The 22,344-nt window shown below is 39.5% G+C and overlaps 2 protein-coding genes across 3 annotated transcripts; one reads left to right on the forward strand and one right to left on the reverse strand.

Annotated features, from left to right (window-relative positions):
• Positions 1-1,204: 1,204 nt before the first annotated feature.
• On the forward strand, positions 1,205-16,560 carry LOC148066820 (pleckstrin homology-like domain family B member 2). 2 transcript variants are annotated; one of them, XM_087807668.1, is made up of 17 exons: positions 1,205-1,295; positions 3,884-3,994; positions 4,696-5,621; positions 5,686-5,964; positions 8,109-8,219; positions 9,287-9,424; positions 9,669-9,815; positions 10,155-10,265; positions 10,329-10,418; positions 10,989-11,126; positions 11,359-11,458; positions 12,233-12,440; positions 14,398-14,488; positions 14,571-14,717; positions 15,169-15,388; positions 15,456-15,541; positions 15,607-16,560. In XM_087807668.1, the coding sequence occupies exons 1-17, from the start codon at positions 1,247-1,249 to the stop codon at positions 15,745-15,747; spliced, it is 3,093 nt and encodes a 1,030-aa protein (XP_087663794.1). In that variant the 5' UTR covers positions 1,205-1,246; the 3' UTR covers positions 15,748-16,560. The 2 variants fall into 2 exon arrangements, with proteins under 2 accessions (XP_087663794.1, XP_087663795.1); XM_087807669.1 differs by having other exon boundaries at positions 8,112-8,219.
• A 1,093-nt stretch (positions 16,561-17,653) lies between these two features.
• Positions 17,654-20,950, reverse strand: LOC148066821 (uncharacterized). The gene has a single exon (XM_087808037.1). It carries the CDS (start codon positions 20,776-20,778, stop codon positions 18,253-18,255), a length of 2,526 nt encoding a protein of 841 aa, XP_087664163.1. The 5' UTR covers positions 20,779-20,950; the 3' UTR covers positions 17,654-18,252.
• Positions 20,951-22,344: the final 1,394 nt, after the last annotated feature.

Below are 22,344 nucleotides of genomic sequence, written 5' to 3' on the forward strand. Positions count from 1 at the left end.
TGACATACAGCTTTATAATTATTATTTTTTCCTCATTCAACTGTTCAACAATCACATTTTTGTATTTTTAGGTTGGGAATTCAAAGCGTCAGTGGGTTTCCTGAAACGGTCAAGAATGGCGTTAAAAGTTGGGCAGACTCTTGCTAGTGTGTGTCTGCAAAAGTATGTGTGTTTATGACAAAGAACCCGAGCCCACAGATCTGGAAGTAATCATCTGGGCCCAGCTTTGCGCCTCCACACCCCCTCCCAATGATGTCATTGGAGTTGTGTGTGATTGTCCATTAGTTTTTTTTTCTGGGAGATTCAGGGGAATTTTCCAGAGTAACCTCATTTGCTTTTTTTCAAGAAACAAACAACATTTTTTCAGTTTTTGCGCTTTATATCCAGGTAACAATCCATATTCCAAAAAGTAATGTTTGCTTACAGGCTCCCATACGAGGGGAGGGAATGCTCTGACACAGCGAGGCCCTCCTCAGACTCCCACATACAGTTGAAACAACATTCTGAGAGTCACCGTTCCTTTAAAAAATACTGAAATACTCAAGGCCATTGAAGTTGATTTAATGGAACCATATAAATAACAGAATATATATGCAATGTATGATCACATGTAAGTAAGAAAGTGTATTACATAATTCTGTAAGTGCAATAAAGAACATTGAACATGTGTTAACATTCTAATGCTGGGGCCTGGTGGCGTGAAGGCATGAGCTGGACAGAAGAGTGAAAGACGGTCTGCAAGGCAGATTTATATGTGTGTGAGATTGAAGGGGTGGATGAGAATAGGATGAGAACAGGAAGACAATACATTTTACTTTTGGTTTACCTTTAGAGCATATCATTATAATACAACATACAATACTCATATTATGACCTAAGTCAAATACAGTATGATATTCCTATTTATTTAAAAATATATATTTGAAAAACGCAAACCTATCCATGAGTCGTTCAACAACATGGAGCACTTGGAGGATTTAATAAGAAATGCAATGCGTAATTGGAGAGTTTAATACTTAGCTATAAATAGCATCTAAACTAGTTAAGAGTAACTATAACATCGTACGTTTAGTTGCAGGACAACTGCAGTTCTTGATTTGCCCAGAGGGGCAGAGGTGAGCAGAGTGAGGCAGACTCCCCCTCCTCACAGTGTAAGCAGAGTTGAGGTGGGAAGGGTCCGCTTTCTGATCCTTTGTCGTGGGTTGAGTCTGCTGCTGCTCACATTAGGGAAAAAGATTCCTGCTGGATGACTGAAGACTTTTTCCAGCTCTGCGAGTCTGAGGCTGAAAGCGGAGGTAAGTGACGCACTCGCTGTTTACAGAGGAACTGATGCTGGAGATGAAAAACTTTCTAAACTAAGAATGCAACTAATTTGGAGCATCATTCTGCCATTCAACCCACATGCCCTATAGAACCTACATGTAACAACGCATTTATGTAAGACTTTCATGTGTCTTGTCACTTCTTATATTAAACATATTTACATACTGTACATTATATTTAGTGTTTAGGTTTTAGTGTCAAATGTGTCGCAAGAAAGTTTGAAGTCATGCTGCAGAAAAAAAACGATTGAAAATTAATAATCAAGATCTTAAATAAAGACAATGTTGACAATTACACTTTTTTTTTTGTTTATTTAAATTTGATTTCATTTTTCTCTCTGACTCACTGAAGTCCCATAAGGCAGTGGTCCCAAACCCCAGGTCTGGTCAGGCTGCACTGAATGAAAAATCACAATTATTTAGCTTCTATTGTTTTTTGTTTTGAAAAAAAAAGATGGTATTTTCCAAGAGGTAACCTGTTATCTAGTGAAAATGATTGAAAGAAAAATACTGTACAATTTATTTTCACTATTTTTATCTGAAGGTCGGTCCGTGAATATAAAACTGACATAATACATGTTTGTTGGTTAAAAAAACGTTGGGGACCCCTGCCATAATGCATCTTTCTGTGGAGGTGAGACTCAGTGACCCCACATTCATGCCTTATCTGTTGACATCTCTGTACCATCCAGACTGAAGCTGATTGTTTCAGTAAACTCTGTATGTGAGGAACAGTCCACCCCCTCCCTCGCTGATCTTTTCTTCAGAAGGTCTGGAGAGTGAACTCATGCTGTGCGTGTGTGTGCGCGTGCACGTGTGTGTGTAAAAGGATACCCTACTTCCTGTGAGCCCTCTCCCTCTGCGAGCCAGACAGCTCAACCTGGAACAGCCTCATCCTCTCTTCTGTAGTGTTTGAGTGATCAGTGTGTCAGATGCTCAGTTCTAACCTACTGCTGAAATCACTATGTCCCTCAATTGAATGTCACAATCTCCTTGAGCTGCTCCTAGAAAAAAAAAAGAAAAATGGAAAATGAACAAATAATTGGGTTTGGCTGTTCATAGGGAGAGATGTTAATGGCTTACATAATGCATTTGTGTGTGTACTTTATATTCGTTTAAATTTTAAATGAGTCTGGATATGTATATAGATACGCTACATATACACAACATAATACATCATGACACATATACTGTATCTGATGTTCACAATCGCAATCGACTCTATAAATTGCTATTTGCAACAAAGAGGATCCATCGGGCGATAATGCATAAATGCTCATTTTTTGTTTACTTTGCGGCTTAGATTAGTTCACTGTTGTCTGCACTTACTTATTTTAGTTTTCAAGTTGTTTTTTTTAAAATTGTTTAATCACAAATAAGAGTGGGTTGGACACTTGGGAGATTTGCCTTATCCTTCTCTAATGAAAAGTTACTTTCCCTAGTATGAACTTAGTTTGAAAGTTACAAAGTAAATTAGTTACTTTTGACAAAATTTGCTGTAAATGAGTTAAACCTTTATAAAAGTAACTTGCCCAACAATGATCACCTACACTTCATATTACTATATACAAGAAAAAAAATGATACAAAAGCAATTTCAATTCTCTTTTAAATGTTTTTTTCTGGAACAAGAAATTCTGACAAGGACAAATAACGGAGAAAATAAAGCTTATTCTCAGAAAACCCGTTTTCCATTCTCTATCAAGCACAACTCAAAGCCTCTGCATATTCTTGAGTTGACAAATCAAACTCTAGTCTTTCTTCTCAGGTTGTCAAAGTCTCTCATAGTTCATGGACTTTTACCTTCTGACATAATCATGGAAAAAGTAGCGCCTGCAAGTCTACAAAGGCAGACCACAACTCTGTTGGCATGGGAAGACATGCAAAGGGGCCAAAAAGTATCAAATAATGACGAGTGCACATATTCGAGCAGTCCTAGAAAGTGTAAAAACATGTAGGTTTTTATAATTATTACACTCCAACATATTAAGTTTATAGTGAGGTATTGGACTTAATTTAAAGTGTAACATTAACCTAGTTTTATGTGCTTATGATTTTGAATCAAAGAGACTTCTAGGTTAATTAATACATATTAAGAAAAAATGCTCCAAATGAAATTTATCATTTTCCCATTAACCATTCCAAAAATAATTCACAACATCCTCATTGGAAGAATGTCCATAATTAGAAGAAGAATTATAACAACCCTGTATGAGGTAATGTCTTGGTTGTGAGATTTGGGGAATATACTATGTGTCACACTCCAAAATAAAGAATGAAGAATTGGCATTTAGTGTGTAAGGGATAGATTTATCTCTGCCAATAGACTTAGCTTCCACTTGTGGAATTTTAAAAGAAGGCAGAGAAGAAAAACCATCCTGATATGTCATTCCCCGTTTATTGTCCCTACTTGTATTAAACATTGTAGAGTAAAAAATCTGTATCTTCAAATCAAAGAACTGCAGTTTTCAAACATATGGGTTCTCTCACGGTCCTGCCTTTACTGTAAGCTACCCAGGCTGTGTTTACTTTGGATCAAAAGGGTTTTCTTTTTCTTCCCAGGGAAGAAGGCACACAAGAGTGAGCTGACATCTAAACTTGGTGTGGAGACATATCTGATGAACATAATGCTTCCACAGAGGCCCCCTGTGGCCACAATGAGTTACACTTCAGGTAAGATAGCATTTGTTGGAATTTTAGAATATTGATTTTATCCTTGAACATTGTCAAAGAGAAGCATTTAGTCCATCTGATCTATGGAACAAAGTTGTAATTACCAGGCAGAAATATTTCAAAGACTGTGCGTCTTTAACTTACATATATGAGGGCATCAATTAAATCTTTGCAGGAGCAAAGGTCTCAAGCAGGCAAGTTTCCACAAAGTTTGCTATGACTTATTTGCTCTTTTTGGCAGTTAGATAAAGTTATTAAAGCTTCACCTTTCTACCTCAAACTATGGATATTAAATCCTAAATATCTCATGAAAGATGAAACAACAAAACTTCAACATCAACAGTTTATTATTATTTAATGGCCTCCAGACTTCTCCCAAAGTCCGACTGCAACGTCTCGTGTTTTAACCTGAAGCCTGATGATATGTGACCTATGTCAGGCTGAGCAGCGTTCTTCCATTTTTAGAAAAAGGTTGACCACTGATTAAGTCTGTGTTTGTTTTGGGCTCAGGAACTGTATAAGTGCAAATTCTTCCTGGGTTTTTCCTCTCATTTTAACCCTAACCCGCACCATTACTCAACACATGTCTGATGATTTCCCGCTTAGCTTAGCTTATAAAAGCCCTTACACTTAACCTGAGACATTGACTCAGTCCAAACAGAGGTGTGATTTCATGCTTTGTTAACTTATTTCCTCTGCAGACTGTGTGCAGATTGAGCACAACGGTGCCGGCTCAGTTGGCGGGACAGTGTTGCGGGGTTCCCGCTCGAAAGCCGAACTGCAAGACCTGATGGAAACACTGCAGCGGAGAAAAAGCGCCTTGGAAGCTAGTTTAAGAGCAGCCGAGTGCAGTCGCAAGTATCTTAGTGTACCATCGCCTGTTGGACAAATGAAACGGCCTCTCTCTGTTCTCAGTAATGCGGATCGCCCGCCGTCCTCTTCCAGAAGCTTCTCAAATGCAACCAGCAATAGCGTTCCTCCATCACCCCGCCAAGGTGAACGCCAGTGGAGTCCTAATGGCGTGACCCGTCAAGCACATGCTCGGCATCTGTCACAAGACAGCCTGCTGACCTCAGCAGGTAAAGGATCTGTACTCGCCTCCTACAGTGAGCCACGGGCTCCTAGAGTCAAGAGCGGCGCTGCAAGCGTGCCGTCGAGCCCTCGCATGGCTCGGAGATTGTACTCTCAGAACAAATCTGGAGAGTCTAGGCAGAGGAAATACTCCACTGGCTCCCTTACTAGCCTTGGCGCTCACAGCCGTTCACTTCCGAGGCTTCACCATGTGGCAGAACCCCCAATTCTTTCACTACCGTCACATTATTCTGTGCAAAGAAGGTCGCACGGAGCAAGACGGAGTCTTTCTTCTCTGGACCAGCCTCCAGATGTGACTGTGCCGGCCAGCATGCCCAGCACACCAAGAAGGGCCAGTCTGGCATCGCTCACCTCCCTCGGTATAGATGTGGACAGCCTAGATTTCGGCTTCACAGAGCACAGGTTGTCTTTTGGAAAAGGTAGTCTCGGGCAGAGAGCTGGCAGCATCAGCTCCCTGAATGGCAAGGAAGAGCTGAGAGAGTACCACCAGCATCAGAGGGATGAACGGCTGAGGGAGCAGAGGGTCCAACGACTGGTGAGGGACCCGTAACCAAATGTGGGTTAAGATGACGTTTTGAAGTTTAATCTCTGATCTGCAGGAGTCCCAGCGCCTAGAGACTATCATGAACCTCTGCACAGAGGTGGAAAGAGATCAGGGATCATCGGTGTCGGACCTTCAGAAGATCAATAAGGAGTTGGAGAAGCTTCAGGTGTCAGATGATGAATCAGTTTTCTCAGACTCGCCTAGCAGTCCAAATGGATGCTTCGTGTCTAAAGTCAGTCCGCGTCGGCTGGGGAGCTACAGGGATTCCAGGTCCCTGTCACCGACAACTAGCCTCACCAGCAGCTCACCATTGTCCTCGACACATAAGACCAAAGTAAGTCCTCATTGAGTTATCTACATAATTCAGCCTCAATAGTTCTTTTGCTAGTTAGCATTGTTTGTGAATTTACTAAAGGCCCCAATAAAAAATAATTTCATGTTGCTTAATGTATTTTGAAACACATGGAATTCAATATAGATAACCTCCAAGCTTTACTATTTCATTGACTGTTTATAGCAAGCAGAGCTTAAAAAAGTCAATGATTTATCTGGTTTAAAAGATTAGTAGAGAGACACAATATTGTACTCTACTATAAAAGTTCTATTACTCTGATTTTATTTCACTTAGGAACAATTGTTAATCTAAAATTAGTAAATCGAGTTCATTTATTAGAATAGAAGCAAATCTTATTTCAACGGCTGGTGTCTAAAGGCTCTCTTACATAGAAGAATGGATGTAAAAGGTGTCTACTGTGTCTTCCTCTTTAATAGTGAACTATGTACAGTACAAGTAGTTGATTTGGTTTGGATGTGAAAGCTCCCTCAGATAAACCTTTGATAGAAAACCTTGTGCTATTGACTGTGTGTTATAAATGATGCTTCACTGCTTACTGGTCTGGCTGTATCTACTTTGAAATGCCTGAAGTCCGGACTTCTGTTTACACCCACAGGGAGATGTGATGTACACATGCGATTTCTTTCACTACAGTAAAAGAAGTTTATACGTCGGCGTCTTTAATTTAACCACAGTCGTAGAGCACGGCCAGGGATCTATACATATTTATATATTCAATGTCTTGCTTCAACATGCGAGTCTTTGTGTCCTGCAGCTGTTGGACTTTTTCAGCAGTAACAAACCTAATGGTGTGTCTGGTTTTAATGAAGAAGACCTAGTTTTGCTCCAGCACTCAACCATTCAAATTCTTCAAGGAGAAAAGGGGGGCAGGAAATGACTTTATCCCACAGAGACGTACTACCCATGTGTGTGTATGTGTGAGTGGAAGAATGCTTGTGTATATGCAAGGCAAAGACGTTTTTCCAGATGTTTAGTTTCCATACAAAGTAGATGAAAGATCTTGTTCTAATCTGTCTGTTCTTTTCTCAATTTACAATACAATAAGATGCTGAATACAACTTAGTACAAGCAGATTTCTGAAACAGAGACCATACTTGTGAAGAGTTTTACAGACTCCACAGTGTCATCACCTCGTAAAACTATCTTGACCACAGCAGCGTAGAGAATGTGCTCTAAAGGATCCTACTCTACAAGATAACACATGAACAGAAAAACATTTGCAGAAATGGTTTCTTAGATGATAAGAAGTGTATTTTTATGTATTATGTTCAGTATAGGGTTAGGAAACTTTCAAAAAAAGATGTGCGTGTGTAAAAACAAGTTGTCAGGATTCGTACCTTAATTGTTTACAATCTGTGCCTATTTTGTTTAAATGTTTTTTAGATTAGTCCTAGTTTCTTTACCAGTCAGATTTTTGTGGCAGGAAAGTCATTTTCTTTGAATAACATACTTAATCATATCTCTCAAAAGTAAAGGTGTCTCCTAGTACCTGTTGTAGTGTATTATGGAAGGTGTTGACTTGAGGAATAAGATTCAAAAGTGTAGATGAATACAAGAAAACTACTGCTCAAAAGAGTATATACGTTTATTCTATCTGTTTATGTTGTTTAAGGAGATATGGGATCTATGCATAAGGACTCTTTTTCCCCCTGTGTGACCAATTAAACTGTCCAAGAAACTTTTACATAAGTTAGAGCAAAGTATGCATGTGTGGGAGTTCTTTGGCAGAGGTGGTGACAACTAGGTATTTCCATTACTCCAACTTGCTTAATTATCTGGTTCCTGACACTGGTCCAGTTTCTCAAGAGTTAAACAGCAGCTGTTGTCATTTAAGAACCATTCCACATGAGGGAACATTTCCAGCTAGAATAGGTTTTGGACAGTGAGCAGTTAAAGCCTTGAATGGAGTCTACTGACTAATACAATACATCTTAAGACCTTTTTATTTGTGCAGGCTTTCTCTCAATTTTCTTCTGCTGTGTTTGTCTCCTTGTTATCTTGGCCTTTTAAGCATGTATTTTAAATGTGTATATCTTTTGATTGTTGCAGTGCTTTATGACCCTGGTCGGAGAAAGGTGCTTTACAAATCACTATTACTTACTTACTTACTTATTTACCTAAAGCAGGAAGTCACTCACATCGAGGAGGAGAGAATCCAAGTCCTGAACAACATTGAGGAATTGGAGCAGAAGATCAAAGACCTGGACAACCAGATGGAGGAGTCTGTCCGTGAGGTAGGGAGCAGCATGTGGAACCTTTGAAATGGGGACGAAAAAGTTACAATTTTTACTTCTTACAAATTGACTCAAGTAATTTGTGAAACCCTCAATTAGTGACTTAACACAAGCTAAAGGACCTTCCACAGCTTTGCTCGAGTTTAACTTTAACCATATCCAGCTGCAAAGTGTTTAACTAATTAACCTCTAACAGGATCCTGAAGGTTTTTTTTATTTTCAATCCTTTGTCACAATTACGAAACAGCATTTTACAACTGATGGCATAAGAGTTTGAAAAATATGAGTACAGTGTGTCAAATCAAGGAGTCGTTTCAAAGAACCGTGGAAGCTTTTGGCTGTTATGTATCGAAAAGTCCAAAAGAGACAAATCAGCAGCTTTAAAGACTCAAAAAGTGGAAGTCAAAGTAGAGTACATTCTTCAAAAATATATTATAACAGGCTAATCCAATAAAAAAAAGAATCGAGCAGGAAACTGCTGACTAAGGAAGAAATCCAACAAAAGTTGAAGCATCTATTGTTTGTAGAAAGTAGTGATGGCTTGATGCTGTTTTTGCTGAGTTTTTATGAGAGTGTCCATATTTTCAAAAGCCACCAGATGGCTGAACCCTGATTAGATGAAAGCTCAGATTTTTATCACTACACTGTTTCATGAAACCTCATCAACTGTTTCATGAAACCTCATCAGCCATTCAAAGAGTCAACAACAAGTTGAAGAAGTGAAATAGAATCAAACATTTAAGCTGAAGAATCGGAGAAATCCAGTGATGGTGGCGTCAAAATCTTTTTTTTTTTTGCCTCTTTTCATCTCTCCAAGTCAGCGTAACGATTGCAGCTCTCCCTCTTTAACTCACCATTGTTCCCTAACTTTAGCCCTTTTAAAGTGAATGATGCATTTTCCATTCAATTTAAGTGTTCATGTGTTCTTGTGTAGTTGTGTTGCAATAATGTTAGTGTTATTGAAGGAAACATTCCTCAACTGTTGCCACGCACAGTTCCAGACTTCTATGTAACGATGTGTCGGATGATAAATGATATTTTTTAAGGGGGCTTGTCGGGTTTGACAGATGGAGGTGGAGTGTGCATTGCTGGAAGGGGAGCAGGAATCAGAGGTGACCCAACTGCAAAGAGAAAAGGAGCTTTTGGTTCAACTGAATGGGAAGGTTCAGAGCTCGGATAAGTTAACACACGCCGAGAAATCACAGGTGAATTATATACACGTTAAAAGATTCTCTTTTGAAAGTTACATTTTTATATTTCTACTGCAGAGATTTACCAAAGATATGTTACAAATGAACGTACCAACACACAATGTAATCAATCATTTAGGATAAATACAAAGGTATTGGTCACTTAAGCATTTGACTTCTTAACTAGAAATGTCTCTTTCAGAGAAAAAGTTTTAAATGATGCCTTAAAATATTTAATGGATTAACCCTTTTTTCTCAGGAAGCTGAACAGCAGACCAAAAGCTTGGAGGACCTTGAGTTTCAAAAGCTGGAGAGAGAAATAAATCAGCAAGAGGAGGAAGAAAACAAGAATAAAGAGTTGCTGAGAGAGATTGCAGAGTATCAGCGTCTGGCTGTGACCCGAAAGGTAGAGTCAGTGAGGTTGAGTGCATGATTGACATCACCCTTGTGTTGTATTGCACGTTGTCGTACAGCTTCAATAAATGATTGTATGTATAGTGGCCTACTCGTATTCTTATCTTATCTAAAATAACAATTCTATGCAGGCTGTGCATGAAAATAAAGCTGCACATTTGTGAGATCTGCTGCACAAAGCATACACTAATAAGAAACTGCAATAACATCTATGGTAAGCATCAATACTACTCACCAAAGACAGAAAGTGAAAGAAGAATGAGGCATCCGGAACATCCTGAGTGTTACTATAAAACCGCAACATGTTTGTGTGCTCTTTGATTCTACGCAGGACAGAATTGCGACGCTGAAGAAACAGTCTTCCCAGATCATGTTACAGTCTCAGCAAGAGAAAGAGAATTTCCAGAGAGAGAAAAACAATTTGTTGATCATGCTTCAAAAAGTAAGAAAGGATGTTGTTCTGGCTTTCATTAATTTCCTATTGAATAACTTGTGTTGACTGCAGGAACGAGAGAAACTGACGACTCTGGAAGTCAAATATGCAGAGTTGTCTGAGGGACAGATGTTCTCCAACAATCCTGTCGCCATCAAAGAGGTAAAGAAATACTGTATTTGTACAATGAAAAGATGCTTTACATATATCTTAATATATCTCAATGGATGTGACTCATACATCCCAGCATGCATTTTTTGTGTTTTGCACTGTTTGTAAAGGACTATGGAACATTAGGTAGACCCATTGAGAAAATCCTGTTGCATGAACTTTCATCACATTTCACATAATAAAATGCTAAAAAAAAATTAAATAAGGGATGTTGTAGTACTTTGAATTTTTTTTTTTTTAATGTTTGCATCAGAGAACCGTAGCCTCAGATGTATAGATGCTGATCAAACTAAGCCTCCAGTAAGATGGCTGAAGATATCCTTCCACCAATACCAAAGACCACTTTTCACAAGAGCAGTACTGAAAATAAGGAATAAAAAAATGAGTTCTGCCAGTCGAGTACAACCATGATAAATCTTTATTTTTGTGAAGCAAAAAAAAGAGTTACCCCTCACTGAGAGTTTGAACCCTTTCCACACCATAATTGGAGTGTAGAATGTTGAACAGAATGTTTTCAGCCGAATGTTTATTTTGTTCTCTGATTTCTGTGCTAACTCACAGCACTTACAATCCCTGAAGGAAAAAAGGAGAAGCGGCAAAGAGAGCTCCTCAAACGCCAGCGACGGTGTACCTCGGAGGAAGAACGCGCAGATTATCTCCTCGTATGCGAGATCCTTGGGTCGCACTCTTCCACCAAAGGTTATTCAAGTCCATTTAACCTCCCGAGCCTTCCACTGTGGACAGCTGAGGTCAGCCAGAAGTGTCACGTTTCAGACCCTTGGGAGGTTTAGAGTAAATGTGCTCATTTCTGGCTTCAGACTCATGATCTCTCTTCACAACCTTTAATCTACACTTCAGTAGTGAATGATCCATGGTTGAGTACAGCTGGCATGTGTAAGTCTGACCCACTTCTATGTGGCTCCCTCTGTAGGCTCACCCTCCTCTGTCTCAAAGTTCCAGCTGTGGAAGCGTCATCCCACCAGGATTCAGCTTCTCCCCCCGAGACCTGAGCTCTCATCGACTGTCCAAGAGTGAGTCACCGTTCCACGCATGAAATATTCATAATTTAACAGGCCCCACCATGTTCTGGAGGATGAAGGATATACAGTCATAAACAAGGAACCGAATATCCATAGCTTTAATATCTCCTATTACTAATTTAGACCATTTTTAAATATATTCTCTTAATTTTTTTTACTTCAGTGCAGTGTCTATCTCCAAAAATAGTAAGTCGTTTTTTTTATAATTTATTAATAATAATTTTAAATGCAAAAAAACTAAATAATTGTCAAATAAATGTAATCATTTACATAACTCTATATTTACTATAATTATTCGAAAATAATTGAAAATATAGAACCTCGATTATATTTTCCAATACATTATATTTTATATATCATTACATAATTTTTTTAGGAAGTGTACTCTTTTATAGTTCATTATTATAATAATTCTGATCATTAACCCTTGCGTTATCTCAGGGCTAAGGTGAGCCAAAGGCCGAAAACAATTGTGTTTGTGGTATCCCATCTGTTATTAACACAACAGAGACAACGCAAAGGTTAAACTGTGATGTTTGACATTGATTTAGTTAAAAGAAAGATATAAATTTAGCAAATTAATCAGCTGTTCATAAATATCTTAAACTTGTTACTACGATATATAAGGTTTATATTTAAGGGGGAAACAATAATTCATTTTTCAACTTTGTTTAAAAGTTTAAAAGTTTGTTTCCTCTATATATTTGATTTGATTTATAATATTAGTTTGAATCACACTTATGCTACATTGAATTCTTCCAACAGGCAACATTCATGCAGCAGCTCTGAACGACGGCATGCAGGACCGACAGAGAAAAAGCGATTATTGCAGCCGACTGCTCTCTGAGCCCAACGTATTCCTGGACTCACTGTCTTACCCCGACAACAGCTTCACGTCCGACACCGTCAGTGTGGACAGCTCTGACAGCCTGGAGACAAGTTTCTCCGCCTGCTCGCCAGATAACATATCGAGGTAAAACTCAGACTTAGAGCTGTAACTTCATGTTGCTACATATATTTCGAGTATGTTAATGTAAAATACAATTATTTTTAACTCAAACAGTAAAAATAAACAATGGAATAATAGATGGAAGAATGGAGGTCAATTGGTCAAAAAATAATACTCCTTAAAACAATGAACTAGAATAATAAAACATGAGACATTATTGTTTTTTTTTTAATTATTATTATCTATTTCGATATTTTTGAGATGATTTAAAAATATGTATATTTTTTTTAAAGACCAAGGGCCTAATGTCCTAATGGGTCGTACGTACAAAAAGCGTGCAAACCTACTTTTCCACGTTGAGATGTTCACATCAGAGTTACATTAACAATCAATTATTATTATGCACAAACTTGTTCTCATTCACCAAAAGGGTGATCTGTATTTATTAAGACAACATCGATCGTTTTATACTGAATATTTGATTCCAATATTTCACGCCATTTAGAAAAAATGTAAAAGAATTATTATAATATAACAAACAAAAGAATTTTCCTCATGATCGGAGTGATCTCCTTGAAAAACACAATTATATAAAAACACTGTCACATGATTTGTTCATTTGTAAAAAAAACACTTTTATTTCATAAATGTAATAATAGAATTTGTGCATGTGTTGCGCAACATTCATATGAAGCTCAGACGATCAGACCATCTTCACAACATCATCAATACTCTGCTTTTAGTTACTGATTTACAGTTTTATTTTTGTTAGACTCCATTTTAAGATGTTTTAAATAAGCCCCTGATCGTCTCTGTAAATAAAGTATGCGCGTTAACAACCCTGTATGTAAAATATAAACATTTACACGGGGGTCTTCTGCACTTATTTAAATTTAAGTATGTGATCCAAGTCAGAAATGTTTTTTATGAACGAATATAAACTGTTAATCAAGTTTAAATTCATCTTTTCATTTGTTTTTTTCTGATCACTGAGAGAAAAATCCAAACTATGGTTCATTTAAATATGATTTAAATATGTAAATTAGGGCGTTAAAGGGAAGTAATAGGCTATTTCTACGTTGATTTGGATGTAGGAAGGAAAAGGGCTTTTTTTTGTGTGTACGAGCAGGTTCATACATCTGAATATTGTTGTACGTACACCATTTTCTGTATTTGAGTGTGTGATTGTTTGTAGTAGAAGATGCACAAACTTCTTTGTATATGAGGCCCCGGAACTTTGTGCAAACAGGTTGTACCATAATTTCAAAATTGAACAATATAAGTTCACATTTAGTTGAAGGTCAAGGTTTCTTTATTTGTACCCGCAAAAGACTGGGCACACGCGAACAACAGGCTTCAGAATACTAATAACTAAATCCCTAACTAACATGGGCCTTAGGGGGCTCAGAGAGTTCATGAGGTAGACTGTGACCTCCTCCTTATTTTAAAACACAAGTAGGAAACAGTCCCTGTATGGCTTGGTTTCCCCCTGGGGACCACATAGCCTTGGCCAGAGCAAGGAAGAAGAAACTCTCCAAACAGAGTCTGAGCTTGGGCTGACTCAAAAACCCACTAATTTAGATTTTAAATTGAAATATTCAATCAATCTTGCTGCTAAAATTTGAAGATGGAATTAAAAGTGAAATAAAAGTTGATCAATGTAAGTCTAGCATGGCTTCAAAATGTTTAATGTCTCTGTGCATGTATGAGAACAGCAGGGGGTCTAAAAGATGTCCATGTGGTGCAGGCCTAGTCAATAATGATAACAAACATTCAGACAACTCGTCTGTTTAGGGTTAATTCGGTGGGTACCACGGGGCCTGAAGCAAATTGTAGAGGAACTTGTTGTTGAGTAAAGATTTATAAGTTACATTGAATTGCTGTTAGCGTTCCTTGTACTTAATTTATTGTCTCCTACCTCAGAGATGATTTCTATCTTGTTACAGATTTCCACATATGTTTTGTTCTAATTCCCTAACAGCGCCAGCACCACCAACATGGCAAAGATTGAGGAGATGGAGCGTTTACTCCGGGAAGCTCAATCAGAGAAGCAAAGGCTACTGGAACATCGGGTAATTCACCGACTTTGACTTTTCAGACCCGCCACGAAAACAGTAGCTGAAGTGAAGCGTGTGTGTGTGTGTGTGTGTGCAGGAGCGTGAGATGGAGATTCGCAAGCAGGCGCTGGAGGAGGAACGAAGAAGAAGGGAGGATCTGGAGAAACGACTGCAGGAGGAGACGAGCCGGAGGCAGAAGCTTGTGGAGAGAGAAGTGAAGCTCAGGGAGAAACAACGATCACAGGTGATACTAAAACACACATAATGATAACATTATTATTTTGTTTAAAAAAATTGTTTTCATTGATGTTTGTTCAAACCCTGAAATGTTCATGATTTAGATATAATTTGTTCTCTTTATACATGCAGAAGATTGAACTGTTGTTCATAGTTAAGATTAGTGACCACATATAAAACATCAATTAACTTCTTCTTCAGTTAATAGTAATAACTTTCTTATTCAGTGTGACTGAATGGATACCAGACTAATGATTACTTAATGTCTGGTCCTAGAGTTAAGTGACTTTTAACCATAGAACTTGCACAGCAACCACTGCACCCTCTACTGGCTGACTTTGTTGTTACACCTACATAACCAGCTGTGGTAATGACATCTGTACCCAGAATTCAATGAAGTATTTGTCGTGGCTTTTTAGTCGTCAGTGTCCTCAAATCCTTTCATTATTGTCAACCAGTCTCGTCTGTTGACACGCTACCTCCCTGTGAGGAAGGACGACTTCGATCTTCACGGCCAAATCGAGGCGGCGGGACACAATCCAGACGCCTGCTTCCATCTGGCCATCACGGATAAAACCTGTCGAGGATTCCTCGTCAAAATGGGCGGCAAGATCAAGACTTGGAAGAAGCGCTGGTTTGTGTTCGACCAGAATCGCCGGACTCTCACCTACTTTGCAGGTGACTGTTTGATGAGACGGAGCTTTGATCCTGACGTACCTCTATTCATAAATATTCTTCTTTTCAGACAAACATGAGACCAAGATGAAAGGAGTCATTTATTTCCAAGCCATCGAGGAGGTTTACTACGACCACTTAAAGAGTGCACACAAAGTAAGTGCTTGTATCAACAGCTGGATCTTGTTATAAAGATTTTTTTTCACATCTGTTCTCTCCAGAGCCCGAACCCCTCGCTGACCTTTAGTGTGAAGACTCACGACCGGGTCTACTACATGGTGGCGCCGTCCCCCGAGGCCATGCGGATCTGGATGGATGTTATCGTCACGGGCGCTGAAGGGCACATGCACTTCATGGTGTGACAGGACATTTTTACAGACTATGGTTTGTTTTTCAAGTGATTAAAGCAGCCATTTCTCAATCCAAAAAAGATCGAAATATGTACAAACAAATTAAGACACAAAGGTCACATTTCTATTCTTCTAGTCATTTTTGTATTCATTGTTAAGATTTTTGCTGCTTATAGTGTAACATGTTTTAAGTTTATAATAAAATCTGGGAATATATTTACAAACAACTGGGAGAGCAGCACTTTTTTTTGTGACACAAAAAGGAAAGACTGTAGAAATATTTGAAGGGTTTTGTAACATCACAGCTACATGTTTTTACATTTTAATCAAACCTTTATTTATTATTTTGACTTCTTGAATCCTAAGAGGATATGCATCAGATATATGTCCATACTATTTTATAAGCAGTTTAAAATGTATTCATTATCTTCTTAATCAGTTTTTTTAAAACTAGAATAGTCACATTACTGACGCATTCCGACGTCACTAGTTTTGTTTATTGTAACACCTTTTATAACCGACAGAGGGGCGTAATGAGTACTTTCACGTACAATGACGTATTGCTTAAGTAAGTAAGCTGTTCATCGCAATCGCAGTTTAATGCAGAAATACATTAATTGAAGAAATTGTCCTCGAGAAAAATGATCAACTAATGTGTAATGTTTGAATGAACTACTTGCCTCAATTAAAACATGTACATATTTATAAAATATGCTATAGATAATATATATATATTTTGATACCAAAACTATATTTTTGATTGCACATTGGTTCAGGTGTGTCTTATTATGTCGCCATAAATGCAATAAACAATCAAAACCATTTTTTGTATATTTTTTTCTTTAAAAAAACAGTGAGACAAAAATAAAATACTTCCTTGAATCAAAGAACATTTTACTTCGAGTTTGTCCAGTAATATTTGTTAGTTAAGCAAGGGAACATGATAATTATTTGTATCATTTAAATCGAATTATCATCATGTGTAAAACGGTTTTCATTGGATGAATCTGTCCGGCATTGTTTATGGTTTCCTAATTAGCATGTCCTCATTACGGCCCTTGTGTTCATCAACCTCTCCTACCAACACTCTCTAGCTTTCATTGGTTGACCTAGTATGGGGGTTGGCATGGAAACACAGAGGGAAGCATGCTGAATCTTCCTCTAAAGGGGCACATCATCTTTCCAGAGGCAAATACAGACACTGGGTGGGCTAAGTGCAACACGGAAGACAGGATCAGGGAAGTGCAGAGCAGGAACACAACAGTGCATTGTTGTGTGATAATCACACAAGAAGCATGAAAGCCAAACGGCCGTGAATAGATTCCGGCTTTCAGGAATTATTTACAGATTCACTCATTAGAACGCTAAAGTCATCTGAACAACACAACTTGCAGGTATGATGTTAAGAGCATGTGTTGCACAACCCCAGGGGAGTTCTGTTCCCATCCCTCTTTATGTGGTAAAACCCATGTCTTTCTCAGACAAACAAGAGCTTTTTAAACCTACACCTCCTGGCTGTCTGCTGCACACAAACCTCTTTTTGTGCCACTTCTGTTCCACCCTTTGTGATTTAACACCGACAAGATCTAATAATAACTGCACATGACTTTGATCAGCATCACACACTCGTCCAACCTGCGTTTCTCAACTTTTGTTCAGTCAGTGATTCGTTTTTAGATGCTTAAAATGACACTAAATTCACACAAAAAATAGCATCGGCACACATTTGTTTCTAAAGGCGCATGCATGGTAAAGCGGTGACTTATTTCCGTCGACATGTTTGCAATCACAATCCAGGTCAGTGAGCTTGTGATCATGTGAGCTCATGCTGAAGTACTGTTTCTCGTGTTAAAATCATGTTCATTCTTATCTATAATCAAGATATTTAGATATTTTCAGAAATAAAATGCAATCTGGCTAATTACAGATTTTTTTTATTGATTAAATAGCACACATAACAACATTGATGATGCTATTCACAGATATAGCACTGAGTATGAGTGGGGAAAGGTCACTGGGTGAACTCATCTTTGCATCCGCTCTCAAAAGTCCTTGGTGCCATTTTTAAAGGCTGCTCCCACTTGTCCATTAAGTAATTATTTTAATTTCCTCTGTACCACAGATATTGTTGACAGTGATGGTTTATCATAAGCAGTAGGACACGCAGGCTCTGTACACTTGTGCAAATATGAAGTTTTATCTGCTACATACATCCAAAGTGAAATATGGAATGTTGCTTCTGTAAATTGATAGTGTTTTGTAGAGAAAATAAAAACAGTTTTGACAAGTAATTCTACAAAAAGCAGGCATAACAAAAGTTAATAAAAAAGAGTGGACCGACATTGTTGGTAGAGCACCTTGATGGTGTTCCAAGATTACCTTTTGTTTGTGTTCAGGTGGGACCCGACCTTTCCTGAGTGTGTGTCTGTGTAGCTCAGCACCAAAGTGTGGAGATGTGCTTGAGTGCCGTCATGGTTTCATGGATCTTTTTTTGATGCTCTGGAAGAAAGTTCAGTTCTATTTTCTCATATGGTTGCTACTAGCTGCTGCAGACTTATTTGCAGGCCTTCGGACAGGAACCCTGGAAACTGGTATCTTGGTGCGAGGTGTGTCTTTAGCTTGAGGGATTTGCGAGGCGCCTTGTTTCAGGGGGATTTTGGAGTCACGTGGTGAAGTCGTTGGGTGTTTCGCTGCTTGCTGACTTTCATCCTGGGATTGTTTGGAGTTTGGCACATTGGCTTCGGAGTTGCTCATTTTGAGTTTGGCTCCTACAACATGTGAGATTACATGTGGCATCTCCTCTTCATTGACAGGGGATGTTAGGTCAGGTGCCCTGTCCTCGAAAGATTGGCTGTTTCGCACCGGAAGTTTTCCTGATCGTCCTCCCCCCACTACAGGGATTTTGCTCAATGCCTTTCCTTGTGGCGTCTTCCTTTCTTTGGAGACACTCGTCTGGGTTTCCGGTACAGTGAGTGTTTTCGAGGGCAGCATCTGAGCCCCCCGGGCCTCTGGGCTACGTGGACTTGATAGCGGTCTGTTTAATGAGGGCTGCCCTGTTCCATGAACTGTTTTTGTCGTTTCACATGGAACAGGATCGGGGGATCGGGGAGCATTAGGTTGTGATACTGGAAGCAGGGGTGTCTCTTTAGAGCTTTGCACTGCGATAGTAGCCACTCTATTGTGCAAACTAGCTGGGACAACTGCGGGAAAGTCTTTAGCTAAACAGTCAACATGAGCACTGCTAGATTTAGCTTCTGACACCTGGTTCTGACCAGTAGTTTCAGTGACAGGAACAAGCATTTGGGAGGATGGTTTTGATTGAGGTGCTAGGTTTGGGGTTTGCACAACAGGTTTTGATGATTCTTTTACCACAGTTTCAACCTCAGGTGTACTTGAAGGGGCTGGAGCTGGTGTCGTACCTTTAGCTAAAGAGGATGCAGGAGTGCATTTTGTTGTTGACAAAGTGCAAGTCTGGGCAAGAGAGGGCATAGGAGCTGGTCTAGTCGAGTCCACTGGTCTGGGCTTAAACGTTGTTGTAGCTGTTAAGGATGAGAGTGGTGTTGAAGAAGTGGGTTGGGTTGTGACATCACTTGATGTCGAGGCTGCTATCGATGTGTGAGATTCTCTCACCAGTGAGGTTTGAGCCGGTTTGCTAAAAGACGATGTTGGTTGACCGCTAGCCGTAGCTAAGCTAACATATGACATTGTGGTTAATGAAGCCGCTGTAGTGACGGTTTGGTTTTGAGAACTTCCTGCACTAGCTTCGCTAACGGAAGACATTTTTGGAGCAGGCACAGATAGATCTGAAGCTAGTTTGCTAGCAGTAGTGGTAAGAGTTAGACTTACTGGCAGTGTTGTGAGCGGAGTGTTTAGCGGCGCAGCGGTAGCGGAAGACATATTACTGGACCCAGATTTAACCGTTAATAAAGGGGAGGATGTTTTCGGAGAATTGAAGGATTTTACCACCACAGGGGAAGTCGTCGAATTTGTTGACATGGAATTAACTGTGGTTACATTCTCCCTGGCCGGGCTGGAGTATGAACTGGAGTGAGTGGTTAAAGAGAAAGTTTTGGTCAGAGTGGTGATGATTGTGCTGGGTTTGGCTGGAGACGAATTGGTTCTGGTCACTGGAGTTTGGACAGGAGGAGTCAGGGCTGAAGTCGAGGTCTGCATGGAGGCCATGAGGGGTTTCGGAGTGGTGGACGTGGGTGACGCTGGAGCTTCAGTCGTTATGGCTTTCATTGCTTTGCCCCATTCTGCCTCAACATCAGCCACAATGTCTCCACCTCCCGAGATGGTATCAAAGGTCAGCAACGAAGAGATGTCTTCCAGCAAAGAGCTGAGGCTGGTCTCACCCGCAACCAAAGGAGCTTCAGTAGGCGATAATGGTCGCACATGTTGATTGGATTTACTCACAGTTCCTGCTGCTGGAATCACCGTTTCTGCTTGGGATCTGGTCTCAGCACTGTCTGTGATGTTGAGCGAGCGAGGTTGAGACTGTGGCGTGAGTGGAAGGTCTTCTTTGATGATCTCCACGCTGTTGGCGCGTGATGACATGAGAAGTGGGCTCGGCGGAGGTTCCTCCTTCTCCTCCTTGTCTTTTGAGTGAAACTTCACGCTGCCAAAGAGACCCTTGAGACCACGACGCTGCCGAGACCCAGGCTGAGAGACCGTCTGACTCCTGCGGTCCCCCCTTCCTTTCCGTCCACCCCTCAGCATCGAGAGGAAGCCGAGTGACTTTGCGGAGCAGGCAGAAGAAATGGAGTGTCTTGGAGCAGACGGTACGCCATCTTCTGGATGATCGTCCTCTGGCTGCTCCTCCTCTGCCTGACTCACCTCCTTCTCCTTGTCCATCTCAGGATCCGGCATCTCGGATACTCCACCAAGAGACATGACGGGGGACTTATTTCCATCTCCTTTGCTTCGGAGAGAAAAGATGTTACCTGGCTTGCGTTTGCCAAACAGCTTGAATCCTTTTCTCATTTTTCCACTTGGCTGGGTATCGGCAGAAGGAGACTCCTTGTTATCCGACGACACATCCATCTTTCTCAATGGGTTCTGCTTCTTTTGTATCCTTTAGCAAAAAATAGTCCTCAGGCAGTACATCCACGCGTTATCTTTGTCCCGTGCCGTAGAACTGCTCTCACTGTGCTTCCTTGGTGTGTCTGCATCCCTCCCTCATCCAGTTATTTCTCCTCTATTTCTCCCCAGAAGCTCCTCCCCTTTGCCTCGTTTTTTTTGGTCTGGCTGCTCTCACTGGTTGCCATGGCAACTGAGGAGCTAAGCCGATTTCGTCAGCAATGCAAGGCCAGGGGCTGACATCAAGCCACCATGAACACCACAGCTCTCTCTTCCAATTTGTCTTATGACTGTTTACATAAACCGCAACAAACACTTCTTTAATAAGACCACATATTCCCACAGTTCGGTCAAATGAATGTGATGTGGACTGTGATACTTTTTAAAAAGTGATTTTATTACTTGCATTACACTATTAACTATAGTTAATCAAAGGGGCTTCAAAACATGTGTGAAGAGCAAATATAATAAATTATCACGTCAACAAACAGTCCCGTGGGAGGACGTGATCCATAAGACACCGTTGAAAAGTCAATATCCGTGCTGAACACAATGGAGTCTTTGAGAAAGATTACATAATTGTAGATGGTGGTGAGATTTTGTTTGGAGAAGGATGGGATACACGGAACAGCCTGTGACTTCTGAGAAAAAATCTCATGTGTGTAGATTCAGTCATAAAAAGTTAGGATAAGGGCAGGAGGGATGCTAGTTTCAACATTTGTCATTCCTCTTACACTTGTAGGTACTAAAGTAAGAGAAAACAGCGTCAGGGGGCCACACCTGGCATGTGTTCTCAGGGCTCAGCTGGTGATGACATCACAGTACAAAAAACTGACTTGGACCAACTTAGAAATACAGATAAAACATTCAGAAACAGCCTGTTGATTTCCCAAATATGTCAGTATTCAGGAAAAATGTTCTAAAAACTAACCTCTAAAATACATTATTCAAAACATTGTTTTATCCTGATCAATAAAAAAATAATAATAAGATCTGACCAGCAATTCATACATTTATGCTCGTGTGTAAAAGGTTGTATCATTATACTGATGTCACTGAAAAATGAACATGCTTTGTCAAAAAAAATCGTAATTTTGACATCTTTTTTAAATTTATATATATAGTTAAATGCATGTATGCACTGTTCCCAAAAATGTGATTATGATTATGCTGTATTTGACAATAAATGAAAACAATAGTAACCGTATGAGGTTGTAATTGAAGAAAAAAACGTTCAGCTGTTTCAATGTATACATTTAAAAATGTTTAGTTTTATTTTAATGGTACATCAGGTATTAAAGTTTGTTCATCAATTTTATTCAATTTTGTTAGAGAGGTTGACATCCATTTTTTTTTATTCTTTCCATTGCTTTATCTAAGGACTTTCTTTTGAACAACAAATACAAAGACTCTTTGTAACAGCACTAGCTTTTAATATTAGCTTTTGGGTAACCACTGAATGGACCAACGGTGTAAAAGGTTATGATGTAACACTTATTTTCACTTTAACTTTGGGGGTTAAGGAATAAA

Source organism: Callionymus lyra, chromosome 14 (assembly GCF_982586985.1).
Source record: "Callionymus lyra chromosome 14, fCalLyr1.hap1.1, whole genome shotgun sequence".
NCBI classification, from domain to species: domain Eukaryota; kingdom Metazoa; phylum Chordata; class Actinopteri; order Syngnathiformes; family Callionymidae; genus Callionymus; species Callionymus lyra.

Bases quoted from the DNA above. Each gene is read 5' to 3' on its own strand.
- LOC148066821 (XM_087808037.1), bottom strand. From the start codon at position 20,778: ATGGATGTGTCGTCGGATAACAAGGAGTCTCCTTCTGCCGATACCCAG.
- LOC148066820 (XM_087807668.1), top strand. From the start codon at position 1,247: ATGACTGAAGACTTTTTCCAGCTCTGCGAGTCTGAGGCTGAAAGCGGA. The intron at 10,266-10,328 runs GTAAGAAAGGAT...TGTTGACTGCAG, and splicing joins TGTTGATCATGCTTCAAAAA to GAACGAGAGAAACTGACGAC. The intron at 15,542-15,606 runs GTAAGTGCTTGT...TGTTCTCTCCAG, and splicing joins ACTTAAAGAGTGCACACAAA to AGCCCGAACCCCTCGCTGAC.